The sequence below is a fragment of the Anolis sagrei genome, chromosome 4, assembly GCF_037176765.1.
Source record: "Anolis sagrei isolate rAnoSag1 chromosome 4, rAnoSag1.mat, whole genome shotgun sequence".
Classification (NCBI taxonomy): Eukaryota; Metazoa; Chordata; class Lepidosauria; order Squamata; family Dactyloidae; genus Anolis; species Anolis sagrei.
The window spans coordinates 137,862,407-137,879,947 of NC_090024.1; the positions used below are offsets into that span (position 1 = coordinate 137,862,407).

Sequence of the window (17,541 nt, forward strand, 5' to 3'; positions counted from 1 at the left end):
CAAGCCAGAGGTGGAGGTAAGAGGTGATTGCCTGGATGGGATTATTTATGTTGCACTGTGTTTTCTGTTTTTCATTGTATCCCTACTGGGAAAAGGGTTGGTTCTTTCAATCACCATCAAGGGAGATATATTGCAAACATCTTCTTTGACAGCAATTAGAAGACTCATGGACTGGAGTGAGCTAAATGTGAATAAATTATCCTAGTTGCACTTGGTTACTCGTGAAGATGTCAAGTCTTGTGCATTCGCAAGCTAGAACTGATCCCAATCAAGGGAGGAATCATAAAAGCATGAGCTCACTCAACCCTTGGAACTGAGTGACACAGATGCCCAGGTTGCTGATAGACATGTGAAGATCTGCACAATAATTAAGTTCATGAATATATAAGTGTGGCATATTTTTTATAGATGAGTCTTCTGGAAATAGAACAGGAAACGTGCTAGTTTTACTTTCATTATCACATCCAAAGCCTTGCAAGACTATGTATTAAAATAAGCCCAACCCATCTTTTTGTTCAATCTTGCACTTTTCAGCTGGCAAATCAGAGCTGTGTTTATGTTTCAAAGACAACCAGCCATTTCAGTTTTCTTTAGCAGGCTGTGCTCAGTCTAGAGGAAAGAAAACAGATTAAAATTCCAAGAAGCGGGAATTCTTTAACACATTGCCGTCAACAGATTGAGGTGAGTGTTGGATCATGTTGTCACTTTTTAAATAAAGATAGAATGGTCATCCATTATCATTTTTAAGGATTCGTTCATTTTGGGCTCAGCATTTCCTTCAGAAGTGAAACTGAGCAAACCAGAAATTACTCGGGGCTTACTAAACAATAGAAACAAGATCTGATGCAAAATGTAGAGCTGTGACTCCAACTTTTCTTTTTCCCCTATATGATTTTTGCCTGGGGAAAAAGTTTCAAAAACTCGCATGAAGTATTTGGGGAATGTTGGTTGGCCAATAAAAGTATTGATCTTTGTGGGCTTTGCCTTATTTTGCTGTACAGCCAAGATAACTATACCTCAGTATTTTAGCAGAAGCTACTTTGAGAGGCTGGGGCAAGGAGGAAGAATTGGGATAGAAATTGCTGGTTGCTTGGAGATGTCCTCGGTGATAGTATAATAGCCGGATCCGGAAGCTCCGAGCGTTACGGAGATGCCACAAAGATGGTTGTGAATAAAGGAAGGGATGGCGTGGTCAAGAGAGGGGGCAGAGTGAGAGTGAGGAGAGCGAAGGAAGGATAGAAAGGAGGGGACGCTTAGGGTAAGGGTTAGGGCAAGGTTTAGGGTAAGGGTTAGGGTAAGGAGTTAGGCATAGGCTTATGGTACCGTTTAGGGTTAGGGTAAGGGTTAGGGTTTCACCATTAAAGAACTCTTACATTTCTTCTATATTATCTGTCTCTGGCCTGGCTTACATTAGCTACGTCTCTCACTCCGGACCCCTGTTTCGATCAGGTGTTCTATTCTGTGTCGCGCAAACAGCGCTCCCGAAGGAGCGATATGGCATCTCCATAATGCTCCAAGCTTCTGGACCCAGCTATCATACTATGACCATGTCCTCCTTTTCAAAGAGATCCACAGTCAAAGAAACTATACATTATCATAACATATAAATTAGCAGGTTGATGTGAGTTACTAGTGGTTGGATGTACCTGAGTTTGTAATTTCCAAGCTATTTGTAAGATAAATGTTTTGCATGATGAGAGGAACATTGCGGGCAGAGTGAGTAGCATGAAAAAATCAGAACCCTCACACAAACAGAGGGAAAGACGTGATGTAGATTAGAAAAAAGTCAAGGCTAGAAGTAAATGGTTACTCAAACCAATGCGACACAAAGTGGAATAAAATCAGGATAGAAAGGGTTTGGAGAATATAGCATAGACATAACTATAGTAACATCCTATACCTGCTTTCTGAAATGTAAGCCCCAAAGAATTCCTCGGGACATTCAGGTGGTAGCAATAGTTACAGAATTTTTTTAGTAAAAATTTGTTCTATAAAGGAGTTACCACCTGTTTATTTATTTATTTATTTACGACATTTATATGCTGCCCATTTCACCCCGAAGGAGAGTCAGAGCGGCTTACAAGATATACTGTATATACATACTATAGCTGTCTGTAATAAAATCATGTAATAGAATCACCTTTTGGATTCATTTTGGTACTGTTTCCTTATCCAGGCAGAGGCCAAAAGGGGGCACTAGACAGAGAAGAATAGTCCATTTTAGGGGGCAGGAGTTGAAGGAGGAAAACCATTTCCCCAGTTTTCGCGGGTTATTCCTCCTTCCCCTTTTCCCATATCATAAACAAGGGTTGTTTCCACGATGGAGACATGGGTGGGGGGAATAACAGGAAAATGGGGAAATGGTTTTACTCACTCACCCCCCTCCTCCTCCTCCCCCTGTAAAATGGACTTTCGTTCTCTGTCTATCACCCCCTTTTGTCCTCCATACGGATAATGGAACCTTAATTTCTATTGCAAAAAAGTCTACAAAGAGTTGTCTGTAAAACTATATCATTATTTTGCTCATTTCTCATTATTGGGGTGCAGAAGAGAAATTGTTTGGTATTTACACAATTGTAATACTAATTTCTTGCTTTGGTGCTGTAATCCAAGCTGCAATCCTCTGTGAAACCAAGACTTCTATTTGACATCAATGTTTAACATATGTTTTCCCCCTATGCCTTTCTTTAAATATGTATTTGGATATGCTTTTTTTTCCTTCTAGGAAAGAACAGCTACTTCAACACTGTAAAAATAAAAGATTAAGACCATTAATAATTTAGTGGATGAAAACAAATATCAGTGCACCTAACTGAACATTTCTAAAAACAAACAAAAAAAACCCATTGTGGTTGATGAGAAATTAGTGTGAGATCCTGGTTAGGATCAAGCAAGTTATAAGTGGTGCCCTGCCTACATATATGCACTTTGAATGTGTTAAGAAAATTCATACAAGTGTGCACTTTCACAGGAGAAAATACTATTGCAAACAGAAACAAAAACGATACTGTTCTGTGAAAATAATTTGCTAGAGCAGTATTTCTCAACCTTCTTAATGTTATGACCCCTTAACACAGTTCCTTATGTTGTGGTGACCCACAAACATAAAATTATTTTCGTTACTACTTTATAGCTGTAATTTTGCTACTGTTATGGTGATGTAAATATCTGATATGCAGGATGTATTTTCATTCACTGGACCAAATTTGGCAAAAATCCCCAATACGCCCAAATTTGAATACTGGTGGGTTGAGCAGGAAAGAAGTGCAAAGAAGTGAGACCTGATGCTGTAGTAAGGCTCCTTGCCTGATCTGGTTGGTGCCTTTTAGTAGCACCTCCATCTCCACTCAGAGATCTCCAACTTTTTGAAGGGCCCTGTAAAGTGTAGCAGGGGTGAGAATGTAATTGAGCCACAGTAACCACCCCCCCCCCCCCAAGATGTACAGTTCACCAAAGGCTCAGAAAGAAATATATGATTTTTCCTTTTTTAAAAGACCCTTTCTAGACTTGCACAAGTTCAAAACATCAGAAGATCGAGACCAGACCACCAGCAGCTGTAAACCCTAAACTCAATCATATCTAACGGTTTAATAAATAGCATCTATTCTTCATGACTTCATAACTTATATCTTTCTGTATACTGTGTATTTTTCTTATCTATAATATGTATAAACTTTTTTACCAAAATGTAACCAGATGAGCCCAGAGGCAGTCACCTCTTCCTAACCCTGATGAAGAATTTCCTGAAAACGAGAAAGTTGGCCAAACCCTTTGGCTGTTCCCCAGACAGGCAATCATCATAAGCCATTCTTCATGTATATCCAAAGATATGTGGCTTCCCTGTCAGCACAGATAAACCCAAACCTGTTTGTTTAATTATATGGTTCACTTGAAGCTGAGAGATTGCTGCCCACAGAAACAGAAACTTAAAGTGCATTTGTTAACCATCTTTATTGACAGCCAAGCTCAAGATCATCACTGTTTGTTCCAGGAACGCCTTTGTGTTCTGAAGCTCCTATCTTTGTTTGGCAAAGCCCATCAACATATATTTACCATTTGTTTTCCTAAAACTGTGCCCTCCTGGGTAGGGGGGGGGGTGTCCCAGTAGCTGATTGATTCTTTGCTCTGACCAATCTCTGGCTGCCATTCTCCCAGCTAATGCTAGCATGGATCCTAGCCAGCCTCTTTTCTGACCAGTTAGGGGAGGGAACGGGAAGTCTGAATAGCTGTCAGAACTGTATAAGATGTCTTGTATTTCTCTGTATGCTTATGCTTGTACCTTTGAAGCAAATTGCTGTACTTGCATCTTTTTTACCAAACTGTTGTAAACCTTTGTGACCTGTCTTCAACCTGGCGAGTTGGTTTCTCTGTCCTGGTTTAGCATATGCTTGCCAGGCATGGATTGTGTTTAACCACGGTCCTAGTTAACCACTAAAGAAAGTGAGAGAAAGTGTGCTGATATTGTCAGCAATTTGGCCTATGACCATGCAGATCCTTTCAGTGCTTCTGTTCACTATAGGTTTTGAATGTTGTGAGATGCAGCACAGAGCTGGTGGCTATGCCTTTTTTTAAAATGAAAGTAACCTAAAACCACCTCACTCACCCTCTCCCAGTACATGGTAGCAGTGCAGAGTTCACAACGAGCTAAGGAACCCACTATAAAGTCCAAATATTCCTCTGGGAAAATGTTATTCTGATATCTCCTGAAATTGTAGGGAATGTTATTCTGATATATCCTAAATTGTAAGGAAAAACACCTTCTGGGCAGGAATATACAGTGGAACCTCTACTTAAGAGCACCCCAACTTAAGAGCATTTTGAGTTAAGACTCTCACTTTGACGTAAGAGCAGCATTTTGAGTTAAGAACTAGCGGCTAGCACCAGAGGGAACACTAACACAAGAGTGCAGGGCTTTAGGGCCTCAAGGGAGCAGCTTTTATACCTTGTGTCTTCATGCTTTGTGCTCGTCTGCACTTTGGGAGATTGCTCTTCCCACTTTGAGGAATTTGGGGTTAGTTGATTTTGTGTGGTTTTTATTCCTGGTATGTTTGGCTTCATGAAGAGGGGGAGAGAGCAAGAGAGGGAGGGAGGCTACAATGTTCAAGGAGCTCCACTGGCTGCCATTCATTTACCGGACCCAATTCAAGGTGCAGGTTCTTACCTACAAAGCCCTGAACAGTTTGGGACCCGCCTACCTGCATGACCGCATCTCTGTATACGAACCCACACGATCCCCTCGATCATCCGGAGAGGCCCTGCTCTCGATCCCACCAGCATCACAGGCACGATTGGTGGGGACGAGAGAGAGGGCCTTTTCGGTGGTGGCCCCTCGACTTTGGAACTCTCTCCCTAAAGACATCAGACAGGCCCCAACTCTGGCAGTCTTTAGGAGGAGCTTGAAGACGTGGTCGTTCCAGTGTGCCTTCCCGGAATAATGATCCCATAGCACTTTGTCCTCCAAGCACTTTACATTTTTAGATCTGCTCATATGCCCTTCCACAAACGCCACTATCACCTTTTCGTCCATGTCCCAGCATTACTTCCAATTTTAACTTTACATTTGGCCTTCCCACTGTTTTAACTGTGTGTTGTCTTATTGATAATGTTGTATATTTTATTGTCTATGTTTTAATTGCTTGTACTGTTGTTGTTGTTATTATTGCTTGTACTGTTGTATTCGGGCTCGGCCTCATGTAAGCCACATCGAGTCCCCTGGGGAGATGGTAGCGGGGTATAAATAAAGTGTTGTTGTTATTATTATTATTATTATTATTATTATTATTAATGTGTATGGTATTAAGAAATTAATATTTCTGCCTCTTCATTTTGTGCTTTGTGCTTCCTTACCACAACTTTGTGCTTCTACCATTTTAAAGTTGATCTTTCTTTTTTACTGTTCCATGTGACTGTGCAGGCTTTGCCTTGCTGTTACACTGGCCAACACATCATTTGTTGCCTCAAATGTGCTTCCTTGACACAACGTTGTGCGTCTACCATTTAAAAGTCAATCTTTCTTTTTTTGTTGTTCCAAGGAAATGTGCATTTATACATTATTTGTTATTTATAAAATACATTTTCTTATTTAAAATCAATAATTTAATAGCATTCCAACAAAAAAGAGGGGTGTAAGGGGGCGGGAATAATTTAATAGCATCTCAATGGGAAATTTAATAGCATTTCAACAAAAAAGAAGGATGTAAGGAGGAATAATTTAATAGCATTTCAATGGGAAATTTGCGATAAGAGTGTTTGAGATAAGAGTGTTTTAAATTAAGAGTGCTATCATGGAACAAAGTAAACTCTTAAGGTATCACTGTGCATTTAAATCTTTTGATTTTGTTTATCTGTTGCAGATGTCTTTCAAGAAGAATCTGTTAAATGAAAACAGGCAGTCTATTATCCCAAAGCCTCGGAAAAATTATGCTGAGCTGATGAGCTGCTTCTTGCTTCTTCTGTGTGCCTTCATCCTATACCTCACCGGACAAAATCTTGACCTTGTTCTCCAGTGTCTTATCATTCATTTCACAACGTTGCAAGTTGGAACACTTTTGCAGGGTATCTGCAACTTCACAGAAGAGATGCAGCATGTGACATCCAGGTAACCAGGCTGCCAGAAGGCAAGAAATAATACTGATGGATGACGACAGATTGTGTTTTGCTATATATAAGGCTGGCTGATTAGTAGTATCATAGCCCAGGGATTTAGAATTAATTCAGACCAGCAACTGAGGCCAATTTGATCAGCTACATTTAGTTTCACTTCCTTATTCCGTGTCTACATAATCTTTTTTTAAAATTGTAGTTTACTTTTCATTATTAATTATTGTGCAAGTGAGATCACAGCACACTAAACAGAGACATCTGCCAATTTATTTCCCCCGAATCACTTTACATTGTCTCCTCCCCACATATAGAACCATTTTGCAAAACAACAGGGAGAGATGGACCTTTTCCTTCCCTTTTACAGTCTACTGGTAGAAACAAAAAGACTCAGGGAAGAAGGAAGGAAAGCATAAAATATCTTGGAATTACCAGAACACTGTCAGAATCTGGCATAATGATTTGACTAGGATGTCAAGAGTCCAGGGTTCAAATTTCTGCTTGGCCATAAAAATCCACTGGATGATGCTTAGCAAGTCACATTTTCTCAGAGGAAGTGTGACTCTCTCTGAACCAATTCTGAACCAAGCAATCCCTCTCTGAACCAATTCTGCCCAAACCCCCCCCCCCCCCCAACAATAGGGTCACTTTAAGTCCGAAATGGTTTAAAGGTATGCAGCTACAAAACTGTCAAAGACTTTCATGGCCAGAATCACTAAGTTACTGTGAGTTTTTTTGGGCTGTATGGCCATGTACCAATAGCATTCTCTCCTGACGTTTCACCTGCATCTGTGACTGGCATCTTCAGAGGATGGTGATGCCAGCCACAGGTGCAGGTGAAACATCAGAAGAGAATGCTGCTGGTACATGGCCATACAGCCCAAAAAGCTCACAACAACTCAGCAACAAAACTGTTTGCCATATTGTGGTAGCTTGTTCAGACACAGATGTGGTGAGTAAGCACACAGGTGTTTAGAGCCAGGAGTTTGGCATCTGGTCATGGTAGACAAAGTGGATGATCTAATCTCTGCTGAGCACAATGGTGTGATGGTAGGGTACTCAGTATTTTCTTCTATCATGACACCACTCTCTCTTTCCTATAGATATAATGGAAACTATTTCAGGGCCCTCGGTGCATGCCTGGACTTGCAACGGCATGCTCTCCTCTTTCTGCTGTTGTGTGGGGCAGTCTATCTTTGGCTTCTCAAGGAAAGTCAGCTGCCACCATGTTTGAACCTGAGCCTTATGTGCCTTTGCCAGCTTTTGACCATCATCTTTGGCTTTCGGGTAAAGTAGCCAACAAATTACACAATGTTTTGACTACTGCTAACCTTCTGCTTAGGCTTTATGGAAAGTACTGTGAAAATACTTTAACAAGACATGCTATATGTACTCATGTATAAGTCAGCCTCATGTGTAAGTCGAGTACGGGTTTGGGATTATGGATTTTGATATGATTTGTGGATAAGTTGGGAAGAGAGAGTGGAAAGCACAAGCTCCAGCTTAGGAAGGCAGTTGCCCCTTATCACCACTACTACAGTTTTCCTATCTAGGCCAGACATGATACCATGGTATAAAGCAGTGGTTCCCAACCTGTGGTCCATGGATCATCAGTGGTCCGCAAGAACAAAAATATGCTCCATTACTACACCGTTGCCTCAAAAATTATTATATCCTCACCATTAATACAGTGGTGCCTTGAAACCATATGGCAACAATGAAATGGAACAATTTAGGGTGGCCAGGGACAGCGAGATCCAGGCTGCAGATACTGGAATCCAAGGCGCGGATACCTAGTCCGTTAAGCGGCAATCGGCAAAAGTACTCAGCCAGTCTGAGAGTCCATGTCCTTGGCAAGCAAGGAAGCCAATGTTTCAGAATAAATCTCATCAAGTTGCAGGCGAAGCCACCAAGGTACTTTATTCAATCAGCTGAAAGTGATGTCAGCAATGTGGTAATCCACGAAAATAAGATGAGATACATTATAGTGAAAAACAGGCATTTTTATACAGAGCACATTCAAATTTTCCTGCTCCCCAGGGGCAGCTGAAGCAATAGGCAAGATACGCATTTGCGTATAGCGCAAATCCCCGAGGGGCGCTCTTGAGGCACCCTTGGCTGCGAATGATTCGAAATCGAAGGCTTGCCAGCTTTTATTTGGCTCCCACTTTGGAAAGAGAGAGAGAGAGAGGCCCCAAGTGGAGGAGCAGGAAGAGGAAGAAAGGGAAGTAGAAGAGGAAGGAGGAATGCCCCTCTCTTGTCTCCCTGCTTCTCTTCATTTCTGGCCTCTCTCTACGCTCTCGCTGATTTATTGAGTTTTCTTCCCCCCCCCCTCTCTCTCCATCTCGTTCTTTTTTTGCTTTTTCCTTCCCTCGCAGGGCCTACAGGGAAGCCGAGCCGGGCTGCCCCGCAGGAGTGACAACACATGCGCGGGACCCAGCACACTCCCTCCCTGGCCAGTAAGGGATGTCGCTTCACCTACAGGCCAATTCTGTTACTGCACCCTCCTCCCCCACCTTGCTCTTTAGAGTGAAGTCCTGGCAGAACAACTCAATACTACTACTACTACTAATAATAATAATAATAATAAATTATACATTAAATATTAATATTATTATAATATTATATTATTATTTAATATTTTATTGAAGCTTTAGCAGTTATATACATTAAAAAAGAGAATGGGGAAAAGTGAAAGGAAAAGGGGAAGGGAGTTAACATAAGTTATTATTATTATTATTTTACTGACACAAAAACACAATATGTCACAGCAAACGAGATCTATACGTTGGATTTCGTATCACAAAATCACAAGTCGAACACTATTATTATTATTATTATCATCATCATCATCATCATTTGAAACACAACAAGATGAATCCACAGCAAACAAGATCACTCTGCTGGTTGTTGTATTTGATCACACGTCGGACACTTCCCAAGTGTCTAGGACTGTGTGATGTATCGGTGAATAATGCATGCAGATCCCAATAAGGTGGCCTTTTGCAGCTGGTAGATGGTAATTTTGTCAGCGCCAATTGTGTTTAAGTGCAGGCCAAGGTCTTTAGGCACTGCATCCAGTGTGTCTATCACCACTGGGTACCACCTTTACTGGCTTGTGCCAGAGACATCAAAACACTTGAGAAGTGTTTGACTTGTGATTTTGCGATATGAAACCCAGCATATATATCTTTTTTGCTGTGACATACTGTGTTTTTGTGTCAGAATAACAACAACAACAACAACAACAACAACAATATACTACGACCAGCTTCCCAATGCTGTAACGCATATAATCAATTGCCCAAGCCAACCTGAAAATTCTGACTATTATCCATTATGGTTATATGGCTATTACTTTATGGGGGGGGGGGGGCTTCTACCCTGCCATATAATCCAGATCATCAAAGCAGATAATCTAGATTTGATATGGCAGTGTAGGAGGGCCCCATTTAGAGCAGATAATGTGAATTTTCTGCTTTGACAATCTGCATTATATGGGAGTATAGAAGTGGCCTGAAGCCAATTTAATTGCCTTGGCTCATTGGTGTAGAACCTTGGGAGTTGTAGTTTGACAAGGTCTTTCAATTTACGGGTGCGGGTGCCTTACCAAATTGCAGTTCCCAGGTTCCCTGATCATTGAGCCAAGGAAATTAAAATAATGTCAAACTGCTTTAAATCCACAGTGTGGATGCGCCTTGAGTCTAGCTCCCAAAAGAAAGCTGTCTAAACATCTCTAGTGAAAGAGACTCAGTCATCTTCCGGAAGGAGTTTGTGAAACAGCTTGTTTGTGTGTGCGCTTCCTGATGATTATCAGCACAGATTATCTACACCGGAAAACAGCAGGAGTGAGATTTGGGCAAGGCGACCCCGCCTTCCAAAACCCAAAGCCAGAAGAAGAAAGGAAATGAGAAGAAATGGGTTTTTGTTTCTCAAAGCAAAGGGTAACTGTATTTGATAGAAAAAAAAAGGGACACTCAGGCCTCATCTACACTGCCATATAATCCAGTCCAACGCAGTTAATCTACAATCTCAAAAGATGTTGACGTGCTACCCAGCCACTTGCCTATTCAACTCTCACTGGTCCCATCTACACTGCCCTATAATCCAGTTTCTGAATCCAGATTGTCTGAGCTGGACCATACGGCAACATAGACTCCAACAATCCGGTTCAGTTTGTGTGCCTGGAGCCAGAGGAAATTTGACTTTTTTCCCCTTTCTATTTTCAGCGGCCCTCGGCTGCAGAGATTTCTCAAATACACGAGCAAAGCAACTGCAATGTAGCACAAGGACTTGCTTGGTCATACTACATTGGGTATTTGAAGCTAGTTTTGCCACGTAAGTATTACTGTGTAGCAATGTCCTTTATTAGCTAATAATATAAAATTGGGATGATGGCAGTAGGGGGGGGGGGGGTACCAGGTGGTATTTCAACTGTGGAGGAAAAGCAATTGAGATTCCCCCAATAATGTTGCAGCATCATTTGTGAGCTGCCTTGGTCCCCACTTTGGGAGAAAAGCAGCAAACAAACAAACAAACAAATAGCAAAGAAAAGCTGGCCTTGGTGCTAACGTTCTCCCAGATTCCCTAATTTCATGAATATTTTAATCTAGTTTGCACAATTGTATTCCAAACATACTGGAACGTACTTAGTCCTAATCTTTTTTTTTATACTGGTTTTAAACCACTTCATTGGATGTGTTGCAATAGCAGATTCCCAGATTAGTTTATTTTTTACACCTTATTTTATTTTTCTGGCTGTTTACTGTATATACTCGAGTATAAGCCTAGTTTTTCAGCCCTTTTTTTAGGCTGAAAAAGTCCCCCTCAGCTTATACTCGAGTCAAGGTTATTTATTATTTTATTCTGCTGTTGTTATTATTATTATTATTATTATTATCATTACGTTTATTATTTTACTCCATTCATTATTACTATATTTATCATTTTACTCTATTACTATTATTACATTTATTATTTTACATTATTATTGTTTTTATTATTACATTTATTGTTTTACTCTATTATTGTTATTATTGCATTTATTATTTTACTCTATTATTGGAAGGATATGTAAGCACATTTACATTGAAGAAGATGATGAGAATAATGGTTTGGACAGTCTTATCTTATATTACAATTCTATGTAAATATTCAAAAACATTTAATCTACTGATGCCTCAATTAATGTAATTGTACTGGTATCTGTGTTTATTTTGAAATTGACCAGTAGCTGCTGCATTTCCTACCCTCGGCTTATACTCGAGTCAATACGTTTTCCCAGTTTTTTATGGTAAAATTAGTGCCTCGGCTTATATTCGGGTTGGCTTATATTCGAGTATATATGGGTAATATTTAATGTTTATTTTACTTAAGTGATATTTGTCTTTACTGTTCTAATGCAGCACAAATCCTATGTAAAATCATACTACGTATTTTTGACATTAATATTGAAATTGAAATATATACAGAAAGTCTTTACTTTCCAGAGCTAAATGATCAGAGCTAAATGATCAGGTGTACCTAGCTACACCTGAGCAATACAACAGAGTGTAATGGATGTATTTCCCGTATTTATCCATAGCATGGGAGAAAATTAGTGATGTGGATATATGTTTCATGACTTATATGCCTAAAGTTAGGTATAAATAAATATTAATTTATTTTATTTCTTTATCATATCAGAAGTGAACCAAGGCTACAGTTGTAATGTTTTTTAAAAAAAACACAAAGTTTTAAAACTTGGCAATTATATTATATGTCCTTTAATCAGTAGCTGGCCACTGGTGTTGCTATAAGAAGGTTCTCCATTGTGCATATGGCAGGGCCTGGACTATATTGTTTTAGGTGTCTGTGGTTTGCTCTTTTTCACACTCGCATGTCATGGACTCCACTTTGTGGCCCCATTTTTAAAGGTTGGCTTTGCATCTCATAGTGCCAGAGCGCAGTCTGTTCAGCGCCTTCCAAGTTGTCCAGTCTTCTGTGTAACCAGGGTTTGGGTATGAGCCATGAGTGGAGGTTCTGGGTTTTAGTCTGCTACTTTTGGACTCTCGCTTGCTGAAGTGTTCCTGCAAGTATCACTATAGATCTTAGGAAGCTCTTTCTTGATTTAAGGTGTTAGCTTGCTGGCTGATATCCAAACAGGGGATGGGCTGGAGAAGTTACTACCTTGGTCCTTTCATTATTGGCTGCTACTTCCCAGCAGCTGTCAGGTGGTGCAATCCCAGCTAAACAATGTAATTTCTCCAGTGGTGTAGGGCACAGACATCCTGTGATTGTCATGTCAGGAGTGACTTGAGAAACTGCAAGTCGCTTCTTGTGTGAGAGAATTGGACATCTGCAAGGACGTTGCCCAGGGGACGCCTGGATTATTTGATGTTTTTATCATCCTTGTGGGAGGCTTCTCTCATGTCCCCGCATGAGGAGCTGGAGCTGATAGAGGGAGCTCATCCGCCTCTCCCCAGATTTGAACCTGTGACCTGTCGGTCTTCAGTCCTGCCAGCACAGGGGTTTAACCCACCGCGCCACCGGGAGCTCCATCCTGTGATAATGCGGCATGTCTCATTAAGAGTCACGTCCACTATTTTAGCATGGTGAGATGTGTTCCCCACTGGCCATGCATACTGAGCAGCAGAGTAGCAAAGCCCAAGTGCAGCTGTCTTCTGAAATAATAATAATAATAATAATAATAATAATAATAATAATAATAATATCCGCAATAATAATAAACTTCATGTTAATCTCTCTCTTTCTTTGATACTTTATTTATATTTTTAAAAAGAAGGTCTTGTTACATGTACATACCAATCTAACTACACATGGTGTTGGAATGCACAACAGGAACACCTCAGAGGATCTCAAATTTTGGGCACCCTCATATGCGAGGAAGCGATTTTTCAGATACCCTGACCCCAAGCCCTTTAGGTATTTGTAGACTTATATCAGCACCATGAATTGAGACCAGATGTGAACTGGAAGCTAGTGCAGTTATTTAAAAACTGGTGATATATGATCTCTAACATGCACTAACTGCAGCCTGTTGCAAGTTGCTTCTGGTTGCTTCTGGTGTGAGAGAATCAGCCATCTACAAAGACATTGCCCAGGAGATGTCCTATGGGGAGGCTTCTCTCATGTCCCCCAAACTGCGCTCTGGCACAACATGTGAATGTGGAGAAGAGCAAACCACAGACCACCTATTACAATGCAGCCTGAGTTCTGCCACATGCACAATGGAGGACCTTCTTATAGCAATACCAGAGGCACTTCAAGTGGCCTGTTACTGGTCAAAGGACATTTAATATAATGCCAGGTTTTTAAACTTGGTGTTTTTAAACACATTACAACTGTATCCTTGGTTTGCTTCTGATACAATAAATAAATACTAACTGCAGCTTCTGAGCATGTTTCAAGGGCAGCCACACAGAGTACAGGACAGTAATCTAATCAGGATGTAACTGCAGCATAAATGGTTTTGGCCAGATTTACCGTCCCTAGGAAAGCACACAGGTGGAGCACCAGCCATGGCTGCGAAAAGACACTCCTGGCCACCACAGCAAGCTGGCCTTTCAGAAGCAGTGCTGGATCCAAGAGCTCCCCGAAACTATAACCTGATCTTTGAGAGAGAGTGCAACCTCATCCAGAACAAGCTTTGCTTTGTTTTAATTCTGATTACACATACATGTGTACCCTGGTGGTGTTTTATGCTGATAAGACATCCTTGTCGTCTCTTCTTTGTGTATTTTTTTTCTTTAAAGATCTTGAAAATTCAGTTAGAGAATTCAACTCTAATCAGTTAAAGACAATTGGCAGTGAATTGCTGAAATGTGAGAAGACTTGGAAACTGCATATCCTGATTCCCCTAAACTCTGATGTGTATGATGACCTGCACAAAGCTGACAGCCGTATTCAGTTCATAAATAACCTCCCGGAAATGACAGTGGATCGAGCTGGCATTAAAAAAAGAAGCTTTAAAAATAGTGTTTATGGGGTACAGGGAATAGACCAAAAGGTATGTTTTTCCGTATCATCCTCTTTCTTTAGTCTGTTTATTGAAATTCATTTCGACCTTAAGCAAGATTCCTAAAATACTTCCTTTTGTGAAAATGAAAGCTGAATTTCTCAGGATTCCATATAAGATGTATCCTGAATAGAAACGTAGGGCCCTTCCATACAGCCATATATCCCAGAATATCAAGGCAGAAAATCCCACAATATCTGCTTTGAACTGGATTATCTGAGTCCACACTGACATATATTCCAGGTCAAAGCAGATATTGTGGAGATCCCTGGTTGAGAGGAAGCTAGAAAAATATGGATGGGCAGATACAGGCCCTCTCTTGTGTCTTCATAGAAGTTCTTCTGATGGTTGTGGGACCAACAGGAAGTCCTTCCCTCGGGATCATATAGCTTGGTTAGCTTCTTATAGGAAGTTGTGATCTTTCAGATATTTGATTTTTTAGATCCTCTGGATGCTTTATAGTCCATTCTCTGGGTTAATCTGACAATGTTGTCTCCTTTTCACCCTCCTCTAGATTGAGTATTGTGTCCTAGAGTATGCCACTCCTTTGCAATCCCTTTATGCCATGTCCCAAGATGAAAATGCTGCCTTTAGCCGGCAAGATCGTATCGAGCAAGCCAAACTTTTCTGCAGAGCATTGGAAGAAATTCTACAGAGAAGTAAAGACTGTTCTGGCTGCTACCGACTCATTGTGTACGATGGTAAGAAATAGAGCTCAGTAAGAGGTTGTATATCCAGTGTCAGAAATGCTTTGGAACAGAGGTGTTTGGGGGTTTTATATTTTGGAATATCTGTATTTACATATGTGTACATTATGAAATATCTTGAAGATGGGACACAAGTCTTAATACAAAATTCATTTATACTTCATGTGCTCCTCATAGATATAGCCTGAATGTAATTTCATACATGTCTTTCAAAAATGTCCATGAAACAAAATTTATATTCATTGAATCATCAAAAAGCAAATATGTCACTATCTCAGTCACGCATGTGGACAATTTTGGACTATTTCAGATACCTGTACTAGTTTGGGAGCCAAGAATGGCAATGGAATTACATTTGTGTTGACATTTAAAGTTCCTCCTTTGGAGACTTCTGGTGTGGTGTTATGGTGACTGATAGGGCACCCTGAGAGGTCTCAGAGGTGCCAGCCCTGCCAGGAGATTGAATAGAGTGCATAGTTCCCTCTCTTCGATGGATCAAGATCGGACAGATAGCAAAACCCATAGAGCACTAACCCAATTTTCGAAAAGATGTCTTCCCTCAAGGAGGACTGCTCAAAGATCTGGAAGAGGTGCCCACAGGGTATAGTGGATCTCCGCAGGGTGAGCTGGGGCCCTGGAAAAACAGTCAACCGATGTACACTTTAAAATAAAGAAACAAGGAGAGGAGAGAAGTAATCTAGAACAAAAATGAATTGTAATGTCTTATGGTGATAATAAAATCACAGGATGGCAGAGATTGGAATTGGGAAGTTCTCCAGATGTTGTTGGATTGCAGTTCCCCACAATTTTTGCCATTGGGAATTCCATATAAGATGTATCCTGAATAGAAACTTAGGCTCCTTCAACGCCGGAGTATAAAATCCACATTGAACTGGATTATATGGCAACTATTGAAGGGCTACTGTGGGAACTATAGTCCAACACTCATGTACAGAGCCACATGATTTCTGCCACATCCCACAAAGATCCAAAACTCCCAAGCTTCTATTTGCTTCAGTTTGGATGTTGTCTAACCTTTTCACAGAAAACCTTAAAATGAGGATAGTGGTGAAAACATGTTCCAGCCACCAGTATCTGTGTCTTGATGCAATGTTTATGACTCTTCTGGCAGACTAATATATCCATATCTGGTTTTCTTGTTCCAGATTCAGAAGAAAGCGACAAGCATTTTCTATCCAAGACAATTATACAAGATATAAGACAGCAGTGTGAGGAGGTGTGTGTGAAACAGAACAGCAGTGTGTGTGAAACAGAACAAAACTGCCCCCAGCCCCCAACCTTTCCGTCTGGTGGGACTGAGCTCCTGATAAGTGGTTCAGATCAGCCACTGCCTTTGCATAGTGGTGGCTACTGAGATGTTCAGTGATTTTGTACTGTGTATATTGGAATTGTTGTTAACCGCTCTGAGTCGCCTAAGGGCTGAGAAGAGCGGTATACAAGCAAAGTAAATAAATAAATAAATAAGTGAGGTCTTTCTGCACTCCTCTCATATCCCCTTGTAACTTTTCCAGCAATTTGTACTATTTTTCATAAGGAAATCTCATTCAGCAAAATTATCTCAAGTTTTTCTTTTCTTAACAAATTGTGGGGGGGGGGGGGGGGAGATAGGTTTTTTTTTAATGTTCCTTTAAGTCTTTTCTTATCCTAGGAGAGTAGAAATTCATTTGAGACATTTCAGTAGAACTATTCAAGAATCAAATAATCATAATTAATATTTGGCTGAGTACAATTAAAAGTACTACAATGGCTCATCTTTATAAGGAAGACGGCTTTGATATAAAACTCCATTAGCATTCTTGCTGTATTTTATTACACCAAAAACATACAAATCCAGTCTGAAACTGAACAGAGATGCTTTAAAAAAAAAGGACTAACACTGACATCACCCACAGATTTCCTAAAAGTGAGTGAACAAAAAGTGCTATCTATAGGGAAAGAAACTCTTAAAAATAAACATTTGGAGAGAGAGCATGGTCTGTACATACATGTATGGTGTAGAGCAATGGTTCTCGACCTGTGAGTCCCCAGATGTTTTGGCCTTCAACTCCCAGAAATTCTAACAGCTGGTAAACTGGCTGGGATTTCTGGGAGTTGTAGGCCAAAACACCCGGGGACCCACAGGTTGAGAACCACAGGTGTAGAGGAGAATGGACAGAAAAAGCAAAATAAATAAAATTTATCCCACTCGGTAATTTT

The 17,541-nt window shown here is 40.5% G+C and overlaps 1 protein-coding gene across 2 annotated transcripts; it reads left to right on the plus strand.

Moving 5' to 3' along the window:
- The first annotated feature begins 476 nt into the window (after positions 1–476).
- On the plus strand, positions 477–16,898 carry STING1 (stimulator of interferon response cGAMP interactor 1). 2 transcript variants are annotated; one of them, XM_067467753.1, is made up of 8 exons: positions 477–681; positions 6,354–6,598; positions 7,704–7,887; positions 8,979–9,059; positions 10,830–10,938; positions 14,355–14,608; positions 15,132–15,318; positions 16,491–16,898. In XM_067467753.1, the coding sequence occupies exons 2-8, from the start codon at positions 6,354–6,356 to the stop codon at positions 16,697–16,699; spliced, it is 1,269 nt and encodes a 422-aa protein (XP_067323854.1). In that variant the 5' UTR covers positions 477–681; the 3' UTR covers positions 16,700–16,898. The 2 variants fall into 2 exon arrangements, with proteins under 2 accessions (XP_067323854.1, XP_060630107.2); XM_060774124.2 differs by lacking the exon at positions 8,979–9,059.
- Positions 16,899–17,541: the final 643 nt, after the last annotated feature.

Bases quoted from the DNA above. Each gene is read 5' to 3' on its own strand.
- STING1 (XM_067467753.1), top strand. From the start codon at position 6,354: ATGTCTTTCAAGAAGAATCTGTTAAATGAAAACAGGCAGTCTATTATC. The intron at 9,060-10,829 runs GTAAGGGATGTC...TTCTATTTTCAG, and splicing joins GCACACTCCCTCCCTGGCCA to CGGCCCTCGGCTGCAGAGAT. The intron at 10,939-14,354 runs GTAAGTATTACT...TTTTCTTTAAAG, and splicing joins TTTGAAGCTAGTTTTGCCAC to ATCTTGAAAATTCAGTTAGA.